This window comes from Pongo abelii, chromosome 5 (assembly GCF_028885655.2).
Source record: "Pongo abelii isolate AG06213 chromosome 5, NHGRI_mPonAbe1-v2.0_pri, whole genome shotgun sequence".
In the NCBI taxonomy this organism is placed as follows: domain Eukaryota; kingdom Metazoa; phylum Chordata; class Mammalia; order Primates; family Hominidae; genus Pongo; species Pongo abelii.
The window spans coordinates 90452086-90478774 of NC_071990.2; the positions used below are offsets into that span (position 1 = coordinate 90452086).

Genomic DNA, 26689 nt, shown 5'->3' on the forward strand with positions numbered 1-26689 from the left:
AGAGATTTGTGAACTAAAAATACTAGAGAAATGAAGTAGAACCCACAGTGGTATTTATATACTCATTAAGATAATACAATAAATATAAGTACTACAATTAGGATCAGAATCCAATTTAGAAGGACACTATTAGTTACAATATTAAATTCGGCCAGGCATGGTGGCTCACGCCTATAATCCCAGCACTTTGGGAGGCCAAGGTGGGCGGATCACAAGGTCAAGAGATCGAGACCATCCTTCCCAACACGGTGAAACCCCGTCTCTACTAAAAATACAAAAATTAGCTGGGCGTTGTGGCACATGCCTGTAGTCCCAGCTACTCGGTACTCGGGAGGCTGAGGCAGGAGAATCACTTGAACCCGGGAAGCAGAGGTTGCAGTGAGCCAAGATTGCACCACTGCACTCCGGCCTGGCAACAAAGCAAGACTGTGTCTCAAAAAAATAAATAAATAAATTCATCAAATTTTAACTATCTTTAAAGAAAATCTAAAAACAAAAAGCTTTGTCTAGTTTCCTGTTTTATATTTCACAGTTTTTTAAAGAAGTTTTTATGTTGTGCCTTCCTGATCTACTTCTAGAAAATAAAACTGCTGTGAATTAAGCCACTTCCCTTATTCACCATGCTCCCTTCAAGGTCTCTAATGCCTCCCTGGGAAGTCTGCTGCTGTGTAGCCTAGAAAGCCTGGAATAAACAAGCTCCTTAAGGACAAGGTGTGGGGCTCAGAGGTAAGTCCTCGGGGCTCCCATGCTTGCATGGAGCACACTGGTGATGCAGCAAGCATGGTCGTGAGAGCAACTGAACCCTCTGTCATTCTTATCACAATCCAAATAACAAAGGAATAAGCACAGCCCATAGGAGATGAAAAGGTAACTTCCTGAAGGAATCCAGCCCCGACACAGACCCAAAAGACAAACCATGCTTGGTTAACGATTTCTGTCTTCAGGCCTGCTTTGGTCTTCTGGCTCCTGCCTATAGTTCCCAGCACGTAGGGTGGGCAAAGCAGACGGGTTACTCGAGCCCAGGAGTTCCAGACTAGCCTGAGCAACATGGTGAAACCCCATCTCTTAAAAAAACACAAAAATTAGCCTGGCGTGGTAGTGCATGCCTACAGTGCCAAGTATTTGGGAGGCTGAGACAGGAGAATCACTTGGGCCCAGGAGGTCAAGGCTGCTGTGAGCCGTGATTCCACCACTGCACTCCAGCCTGGGTGACAGAGACCTTGTCTCCCCACAACCCCCCCAAAAAAGTCTGTATTATACTTCTTCTTTTACTGGAATTATCACAATAAATGTGCTGCTGCAAACAGCACACAAGAGTCATGGATTCTGAGTTCTGAGGCTCTGAGCCTGGGCCTTAGACCAACATTAGTGGCATCACCTGAGGCCTTGTTAGACAGACAAATTCTCTGCCCCTGCTGAATAAGAAACACTGGGTGTGGGGCCCTGTAAGCTGCATTTCAACAAGCCCTCCAAATGAGTCTGACAACTAACTACAGGCTTAGTCAATTCTTGTGCCACTGGGTGACTGTGATATTGGTAGAGACTGTAGAGAAAAAAGGAAGTTCAACAAGGCATGGGGAATTCTGGTCATTCAAGCAGCAGCGTGCATACCTATAAATGTGGCAGTTCACCGTGGGCCATTCTTAAAAAGAAGTCTTTGCTCGGTCTTTGCTCTTTAGTCAAGAGTCAGTCGTCCCTAAAACACCACAGGTGAGAATGGGTTCCATGCAGATTAGATGCTCTCCACAGCTACCCTACTCATTTTAGAAAACGCGTGGTAGGGCACCTTTAAAAAGTGGAACATAGCCATGAATTCCAATTTCAAAGAAGCAGATATCTTTTTTTTATATTCTTTAAGAATATAAAAATGATCCAAAAAACTATGTATTTAGTCTTAGAACCAGATCTGGGTTCTAAATTTATTCCATTGAATGTCTAAGATAAATATGCATACATCAAACCAATACAGGCTTCAAAAACAAAAAGAACCATATAGTAGGAGTTTTGCCTCTTATTGGATATTTTAAATTGTTAATTCTAGGTTATGGATACTAATCTATTTTCTTTAGGCTTGAGATTTTTCATAATAAAAAGTATTTATTTATTTATTTTATTTATTTATTTATTTTGAGATGGAGTCTGTCGCCCAGGCTGGAGTACCATGGTGCAATCCCAGCCTAATTTTTTTTTTTTTTTGAGATGGAGTCTGGCTCTGTTGCCCAGGCTGGAGTGCAACGGCGTGATCTTGGCTCACTGCAACCTTCACTTCCCAGGTTCAAGCGATTCTCCTGCCTCAGCCTCCCAAGTAGCTGGGATTACAGGCGCCCACCACCACGCCCAGCTAATTTTTGTATTTTTACTAGAGATGGGGTTTCGTCATGTTGGCCAGGCTGCTCTTGAACTCCTGACCTCAAGTGATCCGCCCACCTTGGCCTCCCAAAGTGCTGGGATTACAGGTGTGAACCACCACACCCGGCCAAAAAAATTTTTAAATAAAGTGAAAGAATAACATGTTCATTGATGACAACTAAAGAAATGCAGCTGAAATTCTATAGCCATTGTGTCAAGTGGTAATGATGAAAATATGAAGATGGGACACTTTAACAGAAGGTAACAGAATAGTACCATATTCTCCTTGTCTACTTTGTTTCATTTATCTATCTCCTTTCTTCTTATAACACACCATATACACACAGGGCTAATGTCCTGTAAGAGACCCCTCAACTCCCAACACAAACCCTGCTATGACCCAATACTACCATCACCACCTGCAAACTCTCACCTTTAGGATCTACTCTGCCCAGACACAATCCTGGACGAAGATTATGACTGATGATCTGAATTAAATCTTCACGGCTTGTGCTTTGAGGGCACCATATTTCTGTAAACCGGTTTCTTAAGGCAGGAGACAGCTATAAGAAACACAAAACTCCAACGTGAATTTTTAAAACTGTAAGGAAAGCTGGAAAACAAGTCTTGAAAGACTGTTGTTAGCTGTTAAGTCCAGCAAATACTACACATTTTTTAAAATTATTTCTACTATCAGATATAATTAATTGAAGATGTACTTTGTCTTGACTCCTTATATTCCATGACACCTTCTAGTATCATCATCACTTTCTTAATAGACATGGTCCAGAGGCCTTACAGACTAAGTGGTGGAAGCAGGATTCCAGCCAGTCCCAGTCAAATCTGAACTCTTCCCCTTAAGCAAAGATTCTTCCTTTTACTTTACCTTTACTTTGCATCAGGTACCTAAATAATACTTCAGAGAAAATAAACACCTGTCTTCCCACAGAGAAGGGCAGTCTGATGTAGGAGGAAGAAACTTCTTTTACGTAGCTCAGAGAGTGTGATTTTAAAAAGTATATATTTTACCTCTTGAATAACAAGAAATTGTTTAGCCACTCCAGTCTTAGGGCCTTCGCCCCTGTAGATTCCTTTTCCCACCACAAGGTCAGTTGACACTATTCACAAATGTTTGCAATGCCACATAAGCATCATTATTGGTTTGTCTGATCACTTTGTTATTACTTTCCTTTTACTTGATGATCATCTATCTGGTCTACCACAGAGGCCCAGGAATAAAGAACACGTGTGTGTACCTCATCAGTATCCTAGACAACCAGTACCTCTGGTGTCCAGCATCCTACCTTGCTCTGCTTGTTAGGTATGCGAAACTAAAAAGTAACTTTCCCTTGGGTAAAAGTCAGCAAGCATTGACTTAAGGAAAACAAGATAATCTGACAGCCAAGCTAATATACACAAACTTGAAATCAGACCTCTCTGTGGCATTTCTACTTGCCCAGAAGCCAGTTTTTATATTTTGAATGCAATGTATTTTATTCCCTCTCTTCAGAGCATATCTTGAAGCATAGAGACAATCTTTCATCTTATGATACTGAGGAAACCTAGGCCCAAAATATCATTTCAGCTACCCACCAAATTACCAACACCCTTAATTGTCTTATTTAAGATCAACCCCTCTGTTTCTTCTCATCATCCCTGACCTGTTACATCACTCTCTTCCTAACTTTAACAGACTGGGATCCAACACATAGTGCTGACTTCTCCACTGAAAGGTTTCTTGAGCTGGAAACCAACAAGGTTGTTGGTTCCCGAATATATCTGAACACAACCCTCTGAACATAGGAACTGCCCTCTGCCCTTTACCAGCAGTCAGAAAGTGACACACATAACTCTTACGAGAACAAATAAGCTCCATCTACAAACCAGAAGAGGGTTCCTGGTTGTGACTTTTTTGTCACTTTAAAACCACCCATGAAAGCAGAGTTGTGTTTAAGAAAGTGGACTCTAAAAACAGAGGTTAAATTTAAATTTCAGATCCAACTTTTCTCATCCATAAAACTACAATAATAACTTTCTTGCAGAGCTCCTGTGAGCTTTCTCAGGGTAACATATGTAAAGGGCTAGGCAAAGTGACTGTAACAATGACATTTCAGGCACATACACAAAGTGAGATATCAAATAAGGAGATATTTGTGTCAGAATTGTTTTCTAACCCAATAATTATTTTAAAATATTTTTGGTTTTTTACACTTTTTACCCAGTTTTTACCTAACATAAAATTCCAAATCCATTATTACATACTATATTTACAAGTACCAGTAAGCTGAGGTCAAAACCTAGAAAGAAAATGTGCATCAGAAAAGTTTTACCTCCTTTTTTCCAAAGTCACCCCCAGGGTTCATGGTTGCTAGAATACGAAATTTTTTCCCAGCAGTCAACAGCTCTACTTCACTATCCTTGTCCTCTGGACTGCCTTTTTCAGCTAATACCAGAGACTTTTCTACTTCAAGGACACTAAAAGAAAAATTGAAGGACAGTGAAAAGGGCTTATACAATCTTTCTGTTTTACAGTCTTCAATGCTCTTTAAAAGAAAAAAAAAGTTATCTCCTCTCTACTGAATTTTTACTTTAGTTAATGGTTTCCTATCACAAATTTTAAAATGACTCACTATCCCAATTCCTGTGTAATAATGGCTATTTCTGATCAAGAAAAAAAAAAACTTTTCAACTTATAAACTATTAAGGCATTGGTCTTAAAAATGAATAACTTACAAGAAAACAAACAAATTGCATGCATTATCATAATAGCCAACTACTAGAAAGAACTCAAATATCATTGACTGGTGAATGGATAAACAAAATGTGGTATATCCAATACTATTCGGGATAAAAAGGAACAAACTAATAATATGTGCTGAAATAGGAATGAACCTCAAAACATTAATGCAAAGTAAGAGAAGAGAACTTTTATCTGAAATATCCAGAAAAGAAATCTACAGAGACAAAAAAGAGATTAATCAGAAATTTAGTGTAATGCGCACAAAGGATTCTATTGAATGATGGAAATGTTGTAAAACTGGATTGTGGGCCGGGCGCAGTAGCTCTCACCTGTAATCCCAGCCCTTTGGAAGGCCAAGGTGGGGAGATCACTTGAGGCCAGGAGTTGGAGACCAACCTGGCCAAGATGGTGAAAGCCCATCTCCACTAAAAATACAAAAATTAGCAGACTGTGCTGGCTCACGCCTGTAATCCCAGCTACTCGGGAGGCTGAGGCACAAGAATCACTTGAACCCGAGAGGCAGAAGCTGCAGTAAGCTGAGACTGTACCACTGCACTCCAGCCTGGGCAATACAGCAGGATGCTGTCTCAAAACAAAACAAACACAAAAACTAAATTGTGATGGTTGCAAAGCTTGAAACCACCTTTGCAAAAATTATGAGTGAGAAAAAAAATCTAACGAAAAGTTACGACAGTAAAAAAAAAAACACAAAAACCTGTCCTAACTGACCCCATCTTTCTTCTAGCCTCCAAGCTGCCCTTGTTCATTCCTGGGTATAGGCCAAGTAAACTACGGGAGAAATTTAGTTTATAGTTTAATTTTAAAACAAAAGTAATAGCCCCTCCCCAAAACTAACCCCCTCCTTCATAAAACTAACCACAAGGTTAAAATTACAGCTCAGGACACAGTCAGCGGTCACAAGATTCATAACCTTCCCAATTGCTCCTATAAGATAACATCTCTATTATAAAACCTAAGATTAGTGTTTAAGGTACTTTTCAGACCCTGATTCTGATAAAACGGCTAGCACCACCTGGAATGGAAACCCATACCAAGAAGTGGCTCAACAGGTCTTATGATCCCATGAACTTATTTAGGGCAAAAAGATAGCTCAACTTCCTGTGATTTCAACTCTGTCCCAACAGCATTCCCCATTCTCTAGGCCTCTGACCCTAGCCTCGGCCAGGCACAATGGCTCATGCCTGTAATCCCAGCACTTTGGGAGGCAGAAGCAGGAGGATCACTTGAGGTCAGGAGTTTGAGACCAGCCTGGCCAACATGGCGAAACCCCATCTTTACTAAAAATACAAAAATTAGCTGGGAGTGGTGACACGTGCCTATAGTCCCAGCAACACAGGAGGCTGAATGAAAAGAATGGCTTGAACCCAGGAGGCAGAGGTTGCAGTGGGCCAAGATCGCATCACTGCACTCCAGCCTGGGTGACAGAGGTAGAGTCCGTCTCAAAAAAACAAACAAAAAATCCCTAGCCTCCAGGCCCGGCGCAGTGGCTCACATCTATAATCCTAGCACTTTGGGAGGCCAAGGTGGGCGGATCACCTGAGGTCAGGAGTTCAAGACCAGCCTAGCCAACATGGCGAAATCCCACCTCTACTAAAAATGCAAAAATTAGCTGGGCCTGATGGCACACATGTGTAGCCCCAGCTACTCAAGAGGCTGAGGCACAACAATCAAACCTGGAAGGCTGAGGTTGCAGTGAGCTAAAATCACACCACTGCACTCCAGCCTGGGAGAAAGAGCAAGACTCTGTCTAAAAAAATAAACAAACTCCTATCTTCCAAATTTTCAGGGAAGCTGATTTGAGTAATAAACTCCTGTCCTTCCACTTGGCTAGCTCTGCAACTACTGAATTCTTTCTCTACTGCAATACCACTAACTCAGTGACTCGGTTCTATGCATATAGCTTGCAAGAACCCATCATGGGATTATAAACTTACTAAAACTCACTGAATTATACATTTTATGATATGTAAACTATACCTCAAAAGAGAAAAAATGGGTGTTACTACATCAAGATTCATATTGGTCTGAGGTCTAATGATGGCTTATAGCCATGGGTCTAGGATTCTGACTACAGTTCTTTCAAAATATTAAGAGAGTAGGCATATAATTCACTTTAAAAAATAGTTTTGACTTTGGCTCATGTTTTAGCCCTGCCATTCCACGATCCCATTGTTCTGATTATTGATAGCAAAAAAAACCTAGAAATTTAGGAAACATTGAATGCTAAAGCCAAAAGACATGGTAATACATCAATAATTTCAAGCATTTACTAAGATGCACCTATGAGAAGTATTACTGTGCACAAGATTTAATATCTATAAAAATCACATCAATCACCTGAGCCTAGAAGTTTGAGGCTACAGTGAACTATGATCATGACATGACACTGCAGCCTGGGGTGACAGAGTGAGAACACTGTCTCAGGGAGAAAAAAAAAAATCACACCAACAAAAATATCAAACACAAGGCAAACCTCTCAGGCATGTACCTGTTGAGTCTTTCCAAGACAGAGTCATCGGCCAATGAGATCTCATCCAAGAGGAAAAAGCCATCCTCCTTCATGGCCTGAATCAGAGGCCCATCATGCCACTCAAAGAGTCTTGATGTGTCAATTTCTTCCTATAATTTGAAAAAGTGGGGAAAATTAAAGGGCAGGTGGCTCCACAGACAATATACATGCAGCTGGCTGGTGTTTCCATGGGTGAAGTAGGCATTCTGAGCAAAGTAAGAATCTGAGAACAGGAGATAGAACCTGCACACCAGAATGCTTGTGAAGGCCCTTGTAGACCAGAGAAAATCTGCAGATATGCACATTTAACCAAACCAGAACCCAGCTCCAGAAACCCCACCACTGACTCATGCACAGCTAACTGCAATTTTTTAAAATAACAGGAACACTTGCTGCTGGACAAACCTTGTCGTTTGGCTTTTGTCTCACTGGCCGCAGGCCACCCAGGAAGTCTGATGTCTCCATGTGTAAGTGGCAGCTGACAGAGTATAATTTCTGATTTGCCAAGGCTGCAAATACCTGACAGATAGTAGTTTTCCCACACCTGTTAGAGATATGCAACCGATTAACAAGGCATGTGTTTCAAATACACATCCATAAACACCCCCGTCAGCAAAAGAGAAGAACCACTGTGGGAGTCTCACTGCAGCAGCAAACAGTGCTGGCCAATGTGGAACCTCAACCCCAGGCTCATGGCACCCCTCTGCACGAGTGCACTCTCCCATATTCTTATCCAGAAGGTATGTACTGCACAAACTCCAACCTAGTTCTATCAACAACCACCGGCTGAGCACAGTGGCTCACGCCTGTAAGCACTTTGGAAGGCTGAGGCCTCCCAAAGGCCACCCTAGCACTTTGGGAGGCTGAGGCAGGAGAATCACTTGAACCCGGGAGGTGGAGGTTGTGGTGAGCTGAGATCATGCCATTGCAGTCCAGCCTGGGTAACAAGAGCGGAACGCCTTCTAAAAAAAAAAAAAAAACCACCACCAAGAGAGGGAAAAGAAATCTAATCCTTATAGACTTGACAGACTTTCAAGAGACACTAGTCTATCTCCTCTTCTCTACACACGTATAGAATGAATCTCACTGTTTAAAAGAACTAAATAGACAAAAACTGCCCTCAATGCAATGAAGCAAAAAATCATTCTTGCCAGGTACAGTGTGGCTCATGCCTGTAATCCCAACACTTTGGGAGGCCAAGGCAGGAGGATCACTTGGGCCCAGGAGTTCAAGACCAGTCTGGACAACATAGTGAGACTCCATCTTTTTTTTCAGTCAGGGCTTCATTCCTGTTGCCCAGGCTGGAGTGCAATGGCACAATATCAGCTCAGTGCAATCTCTGCCTCCCAGGCTCAAGTGATTCTTCTGCCTCAACCTCCTGAGTAGCTAGGACTACAGGCAGATGCCAACACAACCAGCTAATTTTTGTATTTTTAGTAGAGACAGGGTTTTGCCATGTTGCCTAGGCTGGTCTCGAACTCCTGAGCTCAAGTGATCCGCCTGCCTCAGCCTCCCAAAGTTCTGGGATTACAGGCATGAACCACCACAACCAGCTGAGACTCTGACTTTACAAAAAAATTTAAAAATTAGCCAAGCATGGTGGTGCATGCCTGCAGTCCCAGCTACTTGGGAGGCTGAGCCAGGAGGATCACCTGAGTCCAGAAAGTCAAGGCTGCAGTGAGCCCTATAGCACCACTGCACTCCAGCCTGGACAACAGAGTGAGACCCCATCTCCAAAAATAATAATAATAAGAAGAAGAAAGCCATTATTTTCCATTAACAAAGAACCTAGTCTGAAGGTAGAGGAAACTAAACAGTAACAGATCTCTTAGTTTCTTTTTTTTTTTTTAGGGTACCTGTGCAGAATGTGCAGGTTTGTTACGTAGGTATACATGTCCATGTTGGTTTGCTGCATCCATCAACTCGTGATTTACATTAGGTATTTCTTCTAATGCTACTCCTCCCCCAGCCCCCGACCCGCTCTTAGTTTCTTCTTAAAAAAAAAAAAAAAAAAAGAGGAAGGAGGAAAGAAGGGGGGATTAATACTTTCATGAGTTCTTCAGCGATAACTCAAGTAATCCTATGGAATTGAAATGAACCCTCATGAGTCACTGTCACAGATCTTTACCCAGTGTCTCCAACCAGCAGCACAGGTTCACCAAATTCCAATGCCCTTCCCACTAGCATCGCGAGTCTCCGCATGCCCTCAGTCCACACGATGTGGCCAAAGTTAGATTCCAATGTGGATATCTGAGTAGACAATTTACCTATCCAAGGAAAAATAAATATTTAGATTCTAATGAGTACAACTCAAATCATACTCCTCTAGGGATTCTGGCCTACTCACCCAGCAATTTTAGAATATTTTCTTTGGAGAAAAGAGATTGAGGACACAATTTTTTCTTGAAATGTTTCTCAAGGACTTCTTGAATCACATCAACTTCCTCCTGCTTCCTGACTCGACCTGCCAGAAGCATATAACCTGGGAGGAGGAGGAGGAAAAGGAGGAGAGGAATCATCAAGTGTCTACTGGGAACACCAAGGGACATTGAGAATATGGATAATGGCAACTCTCGTACGCTGCTGGTGAGGTAGGTATCTGAAGAACTACATGGGAAAACTAGGAGAGCCTATTACAATGAACCATATACCTGCCCTATGCCTCAGCAATATGACTTCTAGTATCCCCAAACACCAATGAACATGTGTGTGTCGAAAGACATACGCAGGAATGTTCAGAGAAGCTTTGTTCAGAACTAAAAAATTAAAATGATCCAGATGTCCATAACCAAGAGAATGGATAAACAAACTATGGTGTCTTCATACAGTGGATTACCACATAAAAAGAAAAAGAAAAAAAAGAATGAAGTCCTGATACACATAACAGCATGACTGAATCTCACATCAGGTTTAGTGAAAAACCCAGAACCCAAAAAGTACATACTGCATGGTGTCAGCTAGGTGAAACTCAAGGACAGGCAAAATTCTGTTCAATCAGATTAGTAGTGATAATCAGACAGAAGTCAATTAGTAGTGACAGTAGTCAAGGGTAGTGATTACCTCCACTGGCAAGAGACCTACTGGGTTATTGGAAATATTCTAAATCTTGGTCTAGGTGATGCTTTACATGGGAAAATGCTTTACTGTATGTTACACCTCACCAAAAAAGTTTTGCTGGGCATGGTGGCTCACGCCTGTAATCCCAGCACTTTGGGAGGCTGAGGTGGGCAGATCACAAGGTCAGGAGTTTAAGACCAGCCTGGCCAACACGGGAAACACCATCTCTACAAAAAATACAAAAATTAGCCAGGCATGGTGGCGCTTGCCTGTAATCCCAGCTACTCGGGAGGCTGAGGCAGGAGAACTGCTTGTACCAGGACCCAGATCCGGGAGGCAGAGGTTACAGTGAGCTGAGATCGTGCCACTGCACTCCAGCCTGGGCTACAGAGGGAGACTCTATCTCAAGAAAGAAAGAAAGACAGAAAGAAAGACAGAAAAAAAGACAGAAAGAAAGACAGAAAGAAAGAAAGAAAAGAAAGAAAAGAAAGAAAGAAAAAGAAAGAAAGAAAAAAAGTTCTTTAAAAAGTATTCCTCTATGTAAATATTCCTTACAAGTAGAGAAAAAATCTCTTGTACTAGTTTTACATACTCTTCTTACTTATTAACTAGCCCATTAATCAATCATCAGCACTTTTCAAATCAGAAGATTCCAAAACACTTTGTATCCTATCACAAACAGTAACAAATTTTTCCCATGCATTAAAGGAAAACAACAAAACCTGAGTCTCAGGTTATATAATTCTTTTCTCTCAGAATGCCGATGTTTTCTGACAAATCAGCTTTCTGTATGTCTGTAAAGCACTAGCCAGACTACCTGTGGTGACACTGCAGAAAAATGGCCCACAAAGCTACCATCAACCATTTGCCTAACTCCCAAAGAGGCTATGTCCATATCCTGACTCCCACATGTGGCTACCTGAAGCAAAGAGTAAGAAAAGCTTAGCAACCAGTCCTTATTAGCATGGAGGCCTGCAGGAATAAGATCACTTACAAAAGCTGTTAGAACTGGAGAGAAACAGGCTCTCTGGAATACCTAGTCAAATGTATGTATCCAACACAATTTGAGGCAAGATTTGTTTTAATAAAAAGTTTGACATTTAACATAACTATATATTGAGAGCATTTGACTGAAAACACACCATCATTGGCTAAATGCTGTAGCCAGTCATACTCCTTTTCTATCTGCTCAGCCAATCTGTATCTTTCAGCCCATCGGAACAGATCACGAAGGGTGATGAAGCCCTGCTTTCCAGCAAACACTGAAGAACTTCTGCGATAGGACTGTTGAAGTATCAAAACAAATGAAAAGGGGCATCAGCTGCAATGCATGATAAGTTTTTAGTACAATGCGTATAAAATTCATAACAAATTTATGCTCCCATTTAAATGATTTCATTCCACTGAATAAGATTAATTTTTTGGCTGGGCGAAGTGGCTCAAGCCTGTAATCCCAGCACTTTGGAAGGCCAAGGTGGGCGGATCACAAGGTCAGGAAATCGAGACCATCCTGACTGACATGGTGAAACCTCGTCTCTACTAAAAATACAAAAAATTAGCCGGGCGTGGTGGCGGGCGCCTGTAGTCCCAGCTACTCCGGAGGCTGACGCAGGAGAACAGCATGAACCCGGGAGGGGGAGCTTGCAGTGAGCTGAGACTGCACCACTGCACTCCAGCCTGGGCGACAGAGCGAGACTCTGTCTCCAAAAAAAAAAAAGATTAATTTTTTAATGTAAATAACTTGTAATATTCTGAATAAAAATGTTCAAATTCATGTTTAAATTAAGAATATAAAATGGAATTCCACATTTCTTATGCCACATAGAAAAAAGATGATTAATAGTAATGCAAATGGGCACAGTGGCTCACACCTGTAATCCCAGCACTTTGGGAGGCCAAGGCGGGCGGATCACGAGGTCAGGAGATCGAGACCATCCTGGTCAATATGGTGAAACCCCGTCTCTACTAAAAAGACAAAAAATTAGCCAAGCCTGGTGGTGCACGCCTATAGTCCCAGCTACTCAGGAGGCTGAGGCAGGGGAATCGCTTGAACCCGGGAGGCGGAGGTTGCAGTGAGCCGAGATAGCGCCATTGCACTCCAGCCTGGTGACAGAGTGAGGCTCCGTCTCAAAAAACAAACAAAAAGTAATGCAAATGGTGGCAAAGATGCAGGAAGATTAGTGAAACAATGTGGAACCATAATGGTAGGAGTCTTCATTATTATTAGCTTTCTAAAAAGAAGTTTGACAATGTACACTTTCTGATAAAGAATACTTTTAACCCCATAAGATAAATGGAATTTTTAAAGATCAGCTGTAGCTTTGCAGTTGACATGGGGAAGCCACAAAGAATGGATCTCTTTAATTATGTCCATTCAAGGACTATATCCATTTAAAAACCAAAAACCAGTTTTCCCTAAGCCAAATTACATTCTAAACAAAATGCTTCAATACTATACACAAATACAAAATCATCATCATATGTAAATATCAGAAAAATTTTAATGATGTAAAACTGATTGATTAAAAAAAAAACTAAAAATATATATTAATGGGAAGCATTTAAAAAGACCTCTGCTTGAAGGCCAAGAACTGTGGTTCACACCTGTAATCCCAAAACTTTGGGAGATCAAGGTGGGTGGATCCCTTGAGCCCAGGAGTTCGAGACCAGCCTGGGCAACAGGGCGAAACCTTGTCTCTACAAAAAAAAAATGTAGCCGGGCATGGCGGTGCACATCTGTGGTCCCAGCTACTAAGGAGTGAGTAGTCAGAGATGGGAGGATCACCTGAGCCCAGGAGGTTGAGGCTGCAATGAGCTATGATTTTGCCACTACACTCCAGCCAGGACAGTAGAGTGAGACCATGTCTTGCAAAAAATAAATAATAAAAAAATTAAAAACAATAAAAAAAAAAAAAATCTCTACTTGGAAAAATACATCAACAGACAGATTCTTTTTTCTAACAAAAGAAGCCATGAAATTTTGATCACCAAGTATAATCAACACATTCCATTTGAAACTAAGTACCTGAAGATCCAGCATGACTTTAACCAACTTGCTGCAATAGGAGGGTGGCAAACTACACCGCTTGTGCAAGATTGTTTCCAACTCAGAGCTAGGTAACTCATCAAAGTGCAATTCCACAAACCGATTCCTGAAGGCTCTAGAAAGGACCTAGACAAAGCACAGGAAGAATGCAGTAAAAGGTGCCTTTTAATTTCCAATATGGAGGCTCTGACATTCACCATAAAATATTAAAGGAGAGGTAAAAACATTTCATTCTTACTACGAAAAATCTACGATCTGATGTGTTAACAAATTGAAGGAAGCAGACAAATGCTACATACCTTTCTGCCTCCATAAAGTCCTGGGGGATTTTGGGTGGCAAAAAGCATAAACCGAGGGTGTGCTTTAACAACTTCCTGTGTTTCTGTTACGAGCAATTCACGGTTATCATCCAACAGCCTATTCAGCGCCTCTAACACATCAGTAGGGGCCAAATTTAATTCATCTAAAATAATCCAATAGCCTTTTCTCATAGCATCAATAAGAACACCTAGGAAGAAACAAAGAGCAAGAACTGGTGTATAAATCAGTACAAAGTTTTAAAATGCGTTATGTACAAATCAACAAATCCTAGGTTATCATTAAATTTCAAAGCAAATTACTTTCTGTAGCTAGTCTTGCCTCAAAACAAATTATGACACTGCAGGTCAAGGAGGAACAATTTTCAATTAAAATAGTCCCTTTTTCCCCCAAAGAAGCCAAGGCTGAAAATACCTCATATTTCTTGTGTAATCTTTCCCCTGCAGTCTAATTTCATTTAAATCACCACATTCTGTTGACTATTCCCAACTTCCTTTTGGCTAACACTAACCCCATTCTCTGAATTCCTAGAAAATAAAGCAGCAGTTCAACTCCCCACTTGAAAATTGGCCCTAGTCCTATATACAGCCAGCAAGATTAGTAGAACCTAAAGAAAGCCAGCACCTTATGCATCACCCCTTAACTATCTTAGCTCAGGCATCAAGAAAAGCTGGCTGTTACAGCAAAGGTCCATGTGCCTCAATTGGAAAGGATGAAGAATATTACTCAAGGAAATGTGTGTGAAAGAATAAACACCTATGTGCATGGAATGGAATCTTAACCCTACCTTCTTTAAAGACAAGCTTCCCTGAGGAGTCAGATGTGTAACAACCAATGTACTCCTGAATATCCGTGTGTTCGTGATTGTTAATACGCACACAGTGGTTGCCAGTAGCTGCAGCCAGCCACTGGATCAGGCTTGTTTTACCAACTGATGTCTCTCCCTGAATCAGCACTGGATAGGTTCTGTAAAAGATTAGCCAATTAAGCAACTTAAAACAACAAAAAAATTACAAAGCTGAGAAACCAGAACTGAGTATTGGTTTGTTTTGTTTGACAAAGGATTTCACTCTGTTGCCCAGGCTGGAGTATGGTGGTGCAATCACAGCTCACTGCAGCCTCGACTTCCTAGGCTCAAGTGATCCTCCCACCTCAGCCTCTTGAGTAGCTGGGACTACAGACATGCACCACCAAGCCCAGCTAAATTTTGTATTTTTTGCAGAGACAGAGTCTTGCCGTGTTGCCCAGGCTGTTCTCAAAACCCTGGGCTCAAGTGATCCGACCGCCTTGGCCTCCCATAGTGCTGGGATTACAGGCATGAGCCACTGCACCTGGCGAAGTACTATTTTGGGTTTTTTTTTGTTTTTTTTAAAGAATGACGACATCATTTAACAGCATCATTAAAAGAGCATTTTTTTTCTTCTTTTTTCCCCCTTTTTACATTTCTGGAAAATGCAAGAAGCAAAAGAACATTTTTATTCCTATACACTGAGAAGTTTCTTTGTAAAAATACTAAGGAAAGCAATTCCAACTATGCTGGCAACATTTGTAAGAAACTGTAAGTAGAACTTTTAGCCATTTACTGAATAATTTGTGGTATTTATCAGCAAAATAACAAAAGACAACTTTAAAGATAGATAAAATCATCTGCATCCATAGTGCTCCCTCCAAAGTTGCACAACTAGAAACAGTTTTCTACCAGGAAAAAGTTATAGTACTGACTTTTGTAAGTAATTGTTCAGTTGGCCAATGAATAAGAATAAAGCTCTTTGATAGTTAAGGAAGTTAGACCAAAATGTCATCAATGCCTACGCCTGTATCAAGTTCGGGGCAGCGAGAAAAAAGCCCACACACCCTGCAGAGACAACTCGGACTATATCTCTCAGGTTCAGCTTCACGGAAGATGTCAGAATGTACGTCTCATCTATTGTAGGCTCCTTGTCTCCCACCGCAATCCAGTAGCCTTCAACCTGGATAAGCCGACCTCCTTTTGGCTCTGGAATAGGCTGAAAGACACAGAAGTTCAAGGAATAACCCACAGTTGTGCATTCTTTCAGAGAAGGGCATAAAGTAGGAAAAGAGCCACTTGTTGAACAAGCTGTCTTGTTCTGCATACTTTCAACATTAAAACTGGGTGAAATATGAACATAAAATTATGAGGAATGAGGACAAAATGGTGTTATATATTGGTTTTAAAACTGAAGTGGAGTAGGTGGGTTTGGAAAAAAACTGAATCAAAACAAATTCCCAGAAGGATTATGTACCAGTTCTCTTCTTTCACATATCAAAATGCCCACTCCAAGTATTTTTATCAAAAACATGAATTTCAGATAAACCATGTTCTCTGAAAAAGGGCCAGTGTTGTAGTAAGGAAGGAGGTTTTGCACTATTATACTCTGGATTGCCTAGAAGACATTAAAAATAAAACTGACTTTTCAGAGCAACTAGCCCATTAAGGATAATATTGTGGATGACAGCATAACTTTGCTGCGATATGGTTTAAGTTATTAGGTTCGATTATACAAATTCCCATTTTTATAAGTAAAAAAATGGTTAAATGGTGGTCAAATCTATAACTATGGAAAAGTACTCTTCTAGAGCATTTGGTCCCCAGATTTCAAGCTACACGTCTAGGCCCGCTTTTAAGGCCTCCTCAGTTGAGTTGAGAAGCAATAGGGGGAGGGGAGGAAGGATCTTTTTAAGTTTCTATCACACCCTGAGGCATACACACACAAAAAGACCAACTGGAAGAGACTGGTATTTGATTACAATAATGGTAAAAGCAAACCTGAGTCTTTACTCAATGTTTTTACAATTTACCAAAAGTATTTACGCATGTGTTACTTGTATGATTTTTTAAAAGGCTGAGTCCAAAGAAACTCCAAGTCCCAAGGGCTCTCTCTTCCTAATGAATAAGCAATCAACATGTAAACAAGCCAGTTTACATGTTGATTGTGAGCAAGTTTCTCTCAGCCTCTTTCAGTCCCATGCTATTCTGTAATTTCCTGTCAAATCCAAAACGGCTATTGTTTATAACAGTGCCCACACTACTGCCTCCTCAAAAAAGACCCAACCACAATCAGAAGGTATAGATTATACCTAACTGTGTAGTTAAACTATGCAGATAGTGAAACTATGGTGTACCCATCCAGTGAAATGCTATGTGGCCCTTAGAAGGCATGTCACAATGAACTCTGGTACAAAAACAAAAATATATCCAAGATTCAGTTAGGTTAAAAAGGAAAGCTACAGAATATTCTTAGAGGCCAGGCACGGTGACTCACATCTGTAATCCCAGCACTTTGGGAGGCCGAGGCGGGCGGATCATGAGGTCAGGAGTTCGAGACCAGCCTGGCCAACATGACGAAACCCAGTCCCTACTAAAATTACAAATATTAGCTGGGCGTGGTGGCATGCGCTTGTAATCCCAGCTACTCGGGAGGCTGAGACAGGAGAATCACTTCAGCCAGGGAAGGGGAGAATGCCATGAGCCGAGATTACACCACTGCATTCCAGCCTGGGCAACAGAGCAAGACTCTATCTCCAAAAAAAAAAAACAATATTCTTATAAGACAGTCCCACTTATATTAAATGCATATTACAATTTTACAATTTACCTCAATAAATCAACATATACATACCAAAATTTGGATATGTAAGAAAATAAAATATATATATTATACAATTTATCTGGAAAGATTATCCACAGTATTTAAATCTCCAAAGAGTAAGCTTATTGGAAACTTTCACCATCTAAACGTACGTTTCTGTAATGTTTAAACTTTTTGCAACAGATTACCTTTATAATTAAAAAGTTATGTGAAAAAAAAACACAGCTGAAAATTTGGTAATTCAGCCTTTCAAGTATAACAAGTCAAAAATAACAAAAGAACATACCTGCTTCAGCAGACTCTTGACATTGCCAGGGACAATGTGTTGACAGATGAGCTTCTGAACTATTGGGTGTGATGCCCTGTCAAGCTGTGTTAAGAAACCCAAACAAAAACCCTAGAAAGAAAAGACAAATATGCATAATGCTAAATAACCTTCTGCAATACAACCAAACTTATTTCCAGAACAAAATTTAACCTCTTGGGTGATGCTGCTTCCCAACTTTTAAATATAGTAAGGTGGTAGATAAAGGGAAGGGTAAGCCAGGCACAGTGGTTCATGCCTGTAATCTCAGCACTTTGGGAGGCCAAGGCAGGAGGACAGCTTGAGCCCAGGAGTTCGAGACCAGAGTGGGAACACAGTGACACCCTGTCTCTATGTATAATTAAAAATAAAAATTTTAAAATAAAAAGTAAAATATTTAATTTAAAAGGGCAAGGTAGATCTGGTAAGAGGTATTATGGGCTGATCTGACTAACTGGAAAGCACAGGCAACCTGGCATATGCATCCCTATTCCTTCCTTCCCATGAACCCAACCATTAAGCTCATATCCTGTCAAAGAGACTTCAGAAAGACCTCATAGAGTGAGCGCTGAATGTTGCCACATGGATTGGAGGCTGCAAATCGCAGGGCCCGGCACAGAGTCCGAAGGCTGTAGTGAGGTCTATGGCCAGTGCCATCCACCAGTTTGGTCCCAGACTCTTTCCGCAAAGCTGTGTAGAAGCTACAAATAGAATAAAGGTCAGGCAATTTTATTTACTAATAAGTATCCAGTATTATCAATTCTCTACAGAAAACCCAAAGGACATTTTTTAGATCAGAAATGGTCATGCACACAACTTCCTAGGGCATGCATCAAAATACCTTAGTCTCTTTTAAATCTACTTTTCACATACTCAGAGATATCTTTCAAAATAAAAAAATGAACACCTATCTATTTCCTTTGGGAAACTGGGAAGTGCAATGTGCAATTCCTCTAGCAAAAAGGTACTGATAAAGAGAGGTGAGAAGCTTCTGTGTTCCAGAGTCTGTTCAAGCTTAAGGGACAAAGTTCCTATGCAATCTAAAATGGGGATGAACAAAGACATGGCAAACAATGCACGGTGTTTTGAAAGGCTATGAATATGGCTATAATTAGTACCGACAAAACGTTAAAAAGCAGGAGGATACGATGGCCATTACTACTGTCACTACCACACTTTAGAAGTCCAGATGATGACAGGATGGGAAAAGTTTCAGACTGAAACATGAAGGTCTTGCACTTTGTGAAATTCATGATCAATTAGCACCACAAGATCAAAAACCAAGTATGCATGCATCACAGATGAAATTCAAGTTCCTGCCCAAATGAGCTTTATCTTGCCTCTTTGCTATCTAACAAAATATTTTTTCTTGTGTAGAAAGAACCTATGTTTTGGAACTGGGTTTTTAATATATGGAATATATACTACTTGTACTATCAGTATTTTATAAGTGCCTAATTTTATCCTTTATCTACTTCTTTAGATAAAATAAGGCACTTATAAAAGTTTACCTTTAGCATCTGGAATCTTAACTATACGTATTTACACTTCTGTTCAAATATTCTTGGCTAACAAAAAGTATTCCAATTTAGGGTGTGGTGTGGTAAACCATTCTGAAGCATTCTAAACGCATGCCTTGTTGACTAATCTATTTAATATAGGACTTCAGGACCAGGTGCTGTAGCTCATCCCTGTAATTCCAGCACTTTGGGAGGCTAAGGCTGGTGGATCACTTGAGGCCAGGGGTTCAAGACCAGCCTGCACAACAAAGCAAAGCTCCTGTATCAAAAAAAAAAAAAAAAAAAATAGAACTCCAAGTCTTCATTTTCTTACACTCTACTCAGCTTTATATGTTTTCACTTATCACAACCTAAAATTACAGTACCTGACTCCTCTAGAATTAAAGCTCAATGAGAAGAACCAGGATTTTTGTGTGCCTTACTCATAGCTACATCCCTAGCACCAGGGTACTCAATAAGTATTTGTATTAAGGAAGAGAAAAAATACACAAATCCACAGTAAAACATTAATATCACCCTATTTCAATCCTTTTACATGTTGTATTTCTTTCTGGAGAACACACAATTAAATTACTGGCCCAGAATGACACAATTAGTTTCTCATAGAACCAATACTAGAATTGAGGTTGTCTGACACAAAAGATTGCACATTGTCCATATGGCATACAAAAAACAGGAATAACAGTCTCAAATTAAAGCACAAGCCATGTAACTACTCTATTATTTATTAGGCTAAGCTTCCATTAATTCCAAACCTGACACAATCAATTATATTAGCCCTTTTCTCCTTACATCCCACATAGCTAGTGTAAATATTGCAAACAGAAAAGTAACCTTCTTCAAGACAGATTCAAAACGCAAGCCATGTACAGCTCCAAGAATTCAAACCCTCAGCTATGAATACAGAGGTAATCAGGAGAGCATTACCTGATAGTTTATATCTTCTCATAGGTAGTGATTCATAGCTTTCTATGTAATTTCCTTAGAAAAACCTGAAGGAGTTCATATCAGATTCCAACTTTACAAGAGAATCTAAATAATAATCCTGCCATCAGTTTTCTCAAGTTAGAAGTAAAAAAGAATACATATTTGTGTGTGTGCACGAGCAGCACATTTTCATGTTCAGAGAAAGAGTTTATAAAGACATACCAAAGGGAACCTACTTTATGATTCCTTGCACTGTATTCTTGTTCACACTCAATCCTTTCAGATAATCTACAATAAGAACCTGTAAGTCTTCTTTGCTTTCTAATTCTTCTACATAAAGTTCTGTGAACCTGTAAAACAATACATAATAAACACTTTTTAGGAAGTTAACATAACTATGTCGACAATAGAAAAACATGAAACAGATGAAGCTATGTCCGCTTATTTTAACTGCTTGTAGTATAAAATGTCTTTCAACCTGATATAGAAACTGATCATAATTAAAGGATAATGTAACCATTACCAAAAATATAGCATTATTGCTTCTTCTATGCAATAAGTCTTCTACGTATAGTCCTTACAAGAACAAAAAGATACAAAAGCCAGGTGCAGTGGCTCACGCCTGTAATCCCAGCACTTTGGGAGGCCGAGGCCGGCGGATCATGAGGTCAGGGGATGGAGACCATCCTGGCTAACATGGTGAAACTCCGTCTCTACTAAAAATACAAAAATTAGCCAGGTGTGTAGGCGGGCGCCTGTAGTCCCAGCTACTAGGGAGGTTGAGGCAGGAGAATGGCGTGAACCCAGGAGGCGGGGCCTGCAGTAAGCCGAGATTGCGCCACTGCACTCCAGCCTGGGCGACGTCTCAAAAAAAAAAAAAAAGATACAAAAATAATAATTAATTATCCTCATTTTCAGTTGTTTTTTTTTTATCACAACCACATATTTAAAAAAATAAGTGCAATAAAAAACAAGCCCCCTCACCATCAAAAACAAAATGGTTGAAGAGAAAACAACTACTTTAATGTAGTTTCTAAAGCTTCCCTAACAAGCTTTCATTGCTTTATAATGAAGAGAGAGGATCTAATAAAGTTACTATTTTAAAACTCAAAATGAAGTAAACGGTTACCAACAATAAATCTGGTCATTTATTTTTTCCCAATACATAAAACACCAACAACTAAGTACTTTGTTCATGTCAGTGCTTAGTGGCGAAAAATAAAAGAAACTTTAAAGGCCTTTTCAGATCATTAGCCTCATCCAAAGAGGACTGTGCTCCTAAAATATACGTATACTGGTATATGTTTTCCTGTTATATCGTGTTATGAAATTTTTCTAATAGCCAAAAGATTACCTGAGGAAGGAAAGATTTTTATTTTCAACAATATCCACTGTCATACTAACACAAAGGGAAAAATTCTCCAGTGTTCTGAAGATTCCCATATGCCTACCACCTACAGAAAGCAGAGGAATATGACAAATAAGGTAATAAAGATTCCTCTATCAGAGGCAATTTCAAGCATTGCTCTAAAGTTCGGTTACATTAATATTACCAATCTATAAATAAAGAGAATCTTAAAAGCAAGTCTTGGTAATCCCAGCACTGTGGGAGGTCGAGGCAGGCAGATCTCTTGAGCCCAGTTAGAGACCAGCCTAGGCAACATGGTGAAATCCCATGTCTGCTAAAAATACAAAAACTTGAGGCCGGGCGCAGTGGCTCACACCTGTAATCCCAGCACTTTGGGAGGCTGAGGCAGGCAGATCACAAGGTCAGGAGTTCGAGACCAGCCTGGCCAACATAGTGAAACCCCGTGTCTACTGAAAAAAAAAAAAATAGAGAAATTAGCCAGTCATAGTGGCGTGCACCTGTAGTCCCAGCTACTCAGGAGGCTGAGGCTGGAGAATCGCTTGAACCCAGGAGGTGGAGGTTGTGGTGAGCCAAAATCGCACCACTGCACTCCAGCCTGGGCAACAGAGCAAGACTCCATCTCAGGAAAAAAAAAAAAAAATACCTGGGTGTGGTGGCATTCGCCCATAATCCCGGCTATTCAGGATTCTGAGGTGGGAGGTGGGAGGTGGGAGGTGGGAGGTGGGAGGACTGCTTGAACCGGGGACTTGCAGTGAGCCAAGATCATGCCACTGCACTCCAACCTGGGCAACAGAGCAAGAACCTGTTGCAAAAAAGGAAAGTCTCCAAGAACCAACCCCTCACCTGTTTCTTATTCCTGGTGGGAGATTTCTTTTGCCTACATCAGTCGCTGGATTCATACAGGCAAATAAACGGAAGTCAGGATGCCGAACCAGTGGCTCTGTTAAGAGAAAATTATAAATTCTCAACAAAGGTATGATTATCTAATTCCACAGAACCCCAGGCCCAGCCAGCCTGATGCTGGCTGCTCACACCATCCTTGTCTTTTCTGAAACCCCACCAAAATAACTTTCCAGACCTATGCATTCAATCTAATCTTATACTGCAGTCTTTTGTGGTATGTTTATTCACTGTTATTTATCTTTTATCAACCATTCACCTGTTATTTTATAAGTGTGTCTATTATCCACAACTCAAACACCCTGTCAAATTATATTCTTCTTCTTTGCATTCCCCATACCACCCAACAACAGTTCAATGCACTTTGCAGAAAATTAATATCTAAAGAATGAACAAATTCTATTGGGAGGCCCATGTCATCCTTCTAACAACAACAACAAAAAATCTCACTCTAAAGTGGCCACAGGGCTTGACACCAAGTCAAATCCCAGGGGATTCAAGTGCTACCTGTGTCTCCTCGATCCAGCAACACCAGGGATCCAGAGGATCCTTCAAGCAAACCACTCAGACATTCTAGTATTTCTGGAGCAGCCAAGTTAATCTCATCCAACAAGATCCACTCTCCTTTCTTTACAGCCTGAGCTAATGTACCCTAGAAAAAGATAAAATAAAATGTTAACAATGTGTCAAATAAAGGCACACTTGCCAAGAACAGTTATGCAAGCAGGGTTAGAAATAGAGGCAGGGGGAGTCTTTCCTACTTGATGGGCCTATACCTTAACTGGCTGACAGCAGATAGGCAGAGTTAAGGCCAAGTTAATTTTTTAAATGTCCAAAAAGGTCAAGGGAATATCTTTGAGCCTAACAGAGAGATGCAATAAACTAAATCCTCTCATTATGTGGATGGTCAGGTAAATAGCTTACATTGTAGTCAGGTGTTTAAAGGCACCCAAGTGGCTATTAAAACTCAAAATAAATATAGGGTCAGGCTATACCAAGATTAGACAAATGTCTAAATCCCAGAGTGTTTAGTGATTGTCATACACTGCCTTTCACACCTGCTGAAGATCAAAATGCATCATCCCTTGGCTTTAGTACACTGGTGTTATCTCTTCAAATTCTATTTCCTAGAGCAATAAAAACAAATCTAATAATCTACTCAGTTGACACATCAAAAACTATTTTACTATTAAGCTGCTTTATGCTTTTGTTTTCATGCTCATCCTAAAAAAGAATCTACTACAAATTTAACTGAAAAACATAAAACAGAACAAATATATTAACTCCAGTATATGACTAAGTCATAAAACATAAGCCTTGTTTTGAGAACACAACAATTTAATTGGTTTTAGAAATAATCCTATTAAGAATAATTCTGGGCTGGGTGTGGTGGCTCATGTCTGTAACCCCAGCACTTTGGGAGGCTGAGGTGGGCGGATCACTGGAGGTCAGGAGTTCGACACCAGCCTGACCAACATAGTGAAACCCCGTCTCTACTAAAAATACAAAAAATAGCCAGGTGTGGTGGCACGCATCCTTAATCCCAGGTACTCAGGAGGCTGAGGCAGGAGAATCGCTTGAACCTGGGAGGTGGAGGTTGCAGTGAGCCGAGATCCTGCCATTGCACTCCAGCCTGGGTGACAAAAGCAAAACTCTGTCTCAAAAAAAAAAAAAAGAATAGTTCTGGGGCCAGGGGCAATGGCTCATACCTGTAATCCCAGCACTCTGGAAGGCCAAGGTGGGTGGATCACCTGAGGTCAGGAGTTCAACACCAGCCTGGCCAACGTGGCAAAACTCCGTCTCTACTAAAAATACAAAAATTAGCTGGGCATGGTGGCACACACCTGTAATCCCATCTACTCCGGAGGCTGAGGCAGGAGAATTGCTTCAGCCCAGGAGGCAGAGGTTGCAGTGAGCCAAGATTGCGCCACTGCACTCCAGCCTGGGTGACAGAGTCAGACTCTGTCTAAAAAAAAAAAAAAAAAGAATAATTCTGATGACCAAATTTTCCACACCCATAATGTATGGTTGAGTAGAACTTCTCTGTTACTAAAACATCAAGTAAGACTCCTGCTTCCTCTAGGGCTTCATCTAAGGACTGTCACAGAAACAAACTTTTTTTTTAAATGCCCAAGCCACAAATATTTAACCAAATTGATCCTTCCTACAGGGTCACAGGACAGCAAACCGTAGAGATGTCCATGCCCTGGGATTAAAATTGGGGCAATGAAGTGAATGGGTCCAAATCCCTCTCTCACATCCACACACTCTTTCCTCGGTGACACACATGGCAAGAGAAAGAATCCAGAGTTCACTAGCTGTCATCAATTGCATCTTGAAAAATAATAATAGATCCAGCAATCTCACTTCCAGGTATTCCCCAAAAAAATCTGAAAACAGTATGTCGAAGGGATGTCTGCAATCCCCTGTTCATTGCACCACTATGCACAATAGTCAAGATATAGAATCAACCTATGTCTCCATCAACAAATGAATAAAGAAAATGTTGTACATATACATATATACAAACAATGGAATCCTATGGAATCTTATTCAGCTTGAAAAAAGAAATAAATTCTGTAATTTGCTATGACATAAATAGAACCAGAGAATATTATGCTAAGTGAAACAAGCCAGGCACAGAAAGACAAGTATCACATGTTCTCACTTATATGTGAAATCTAAAACAACAGAACTCAAAGCAGCAGCCAGGAGAATGGTAGTTAGCAGAGGCTGGAGAGTTACGGAGTATAGAGTAATGAAAGCACAAAGCCTTGCCTGGGCGCGGTGGCTCACGCCCGTAATCCCAACACTTTGGGAGGCCAAGGCTGGCAGATCACGAGGTCAGGAGATCAAGACCATCCTGGCTAACACGGTGAAACCCCGTCTCTACTAAAAATACAAAAACAAAAAATTAGCCAGGTGTGGTGGCGAGCGCCTGTAGTCCCAGCTACTCAGGAGGCTGAGGCAGGAGAATGGCGTGAACCCAGGAGGCAGAGCTTGCAGTGAGCTGAGACTGTGCCACTGCACTCCAGCCTGGGGGACAGAGTGAGACTCTGTCTCAAAAAAAAAAAAGAAAGAAAGAAAGTACAAAGCCTTAATTAGAAAAAAATAAGCTTTCTTCCCTTTGAGATATATATTGCATAGCATGGCGACCATGCCATAAATAATAATGTCTTCTACATTTCAAAATTACTAAGGCAGTACATTTCAAATGTTCTCACCACAAAAAATGGTATTTGAGATGATGAATGTTAACTAGCTTTAGTTATTCCATACTGTATTCATAAATCATAACACCCTTTTGTACCCCATGAATATATACAATTATAATTTATCAATTTGTACTTTTAAAATTTTTATTTAAATAATGATGGTGCTCATTAAGACCTTATAATTGCCATAATTACCATGAAGGACACTTTTCAAAATCTTCCCCCAAAATCATTATTTCATTAAGACAATACAAAATAGTAACCTGCCTGAAACATTGTGTTTTGCATAAAATCAACGTTCCCATAAGTTAAATAACGAAAACAGAAATACCTCTACAAATGCGAACAATAAGGTATTTTCAGTCATTTTCATCTGTTGTTGGGCATGGCTGAGTCTAAGACCAAATGCTTCCCATTTCTCTTTTATGAGTAACCCTAAAAAAGAAAGACAAGAATTTAGCACACATTTTGAATTGTAATATATACAACTTTTAAACAAACAAATACAATTAACAAAACACACAAAAATAAAGCATCTTACACAAAACACTAAGTCTAAAAACTTATATAATGCTAACTAAATGCCAGAAATGACACTAATTAGCCCACATGTATGAATATATATGTATTAACTGCCTCATTTATCCCTCACAACAACCCTCTGGACTAGTTATTTTTATTCCTGCTTTACAGATAAGGAACCACACAGAAGCAAACTAAGCCAGCAAAAGCCTCTTGGCTATGGAATCTAGCTCCTTAGAAATAAGCTTTTTCTGAGGAAATGTGCCTTACTGACCGTTAAA

At 40.4% G+C, this 26689-nt stretch overlaps 1 protein-coding gene across 5 annotated transcripts in view; it reads right to left on the reverse strand.

The window, feature by feature from the left end:
* The window catches only part of MDN1 (midasin AAA ATPase 1), a 187150-nt gene that overhangs the window by 92969 nt on the left and 67492 nt on the right, over positions 1–26689 (reverse strand). For all 5 annotated transcript variants that reach the window (XM_054557862.2, XM_054557860.2, XM_054557859.2 and 2 more), the window contains exons 17-33: positions 26218–26321; positions 23179–23323; positions 22615–22711; positions 20639–20752; positions 18509–18656; positions 17938–18048; positions 15895–16046; positions 14828–15006; positions 14022–14230; positions 13702–13848; positions 11819–11960; positions 9967–10101; positions 9748–9886; positions 8025–8163; positions 7599–7729; positions 4680–4824; positions 2783–2912 (exon numbers count right to left, since the gene is read on the reverse strand). In XM_054557862.2, coding sequence (XP_054413837.2) covers positions 2783–2912; positions 4680–4824; positions 7599–7729; positions 8025–8163; positions 9748–9886; positions 9967–10101; positions 11819–11960; positions 13702–13848; positions 14022–14230; positions 14828–15006; positions 15895–16046; positions 17938–18048; positions 18509–18656; positions 20639–20752; positions 22615–22711; positions 23179–23323; positions 26218–26321 — 2367 coding nt within the window. The remainder of the gene's footprint in view (positions 1–2782; positions 2913–4679; positions 4825–7598; positions 7730–8024; positions 8164–9747; positions 9887–9966; positions 10102–11818; positions 11961–13701; positions 13849–14021; positions 14231–14827; positions 15007–15894; positions 16047–17937; positions 18049–18508; positions 18657–20638; positions 20753–22614; positions 22712–23178; positions 23324–26217; positions 26322–26689) is intronic.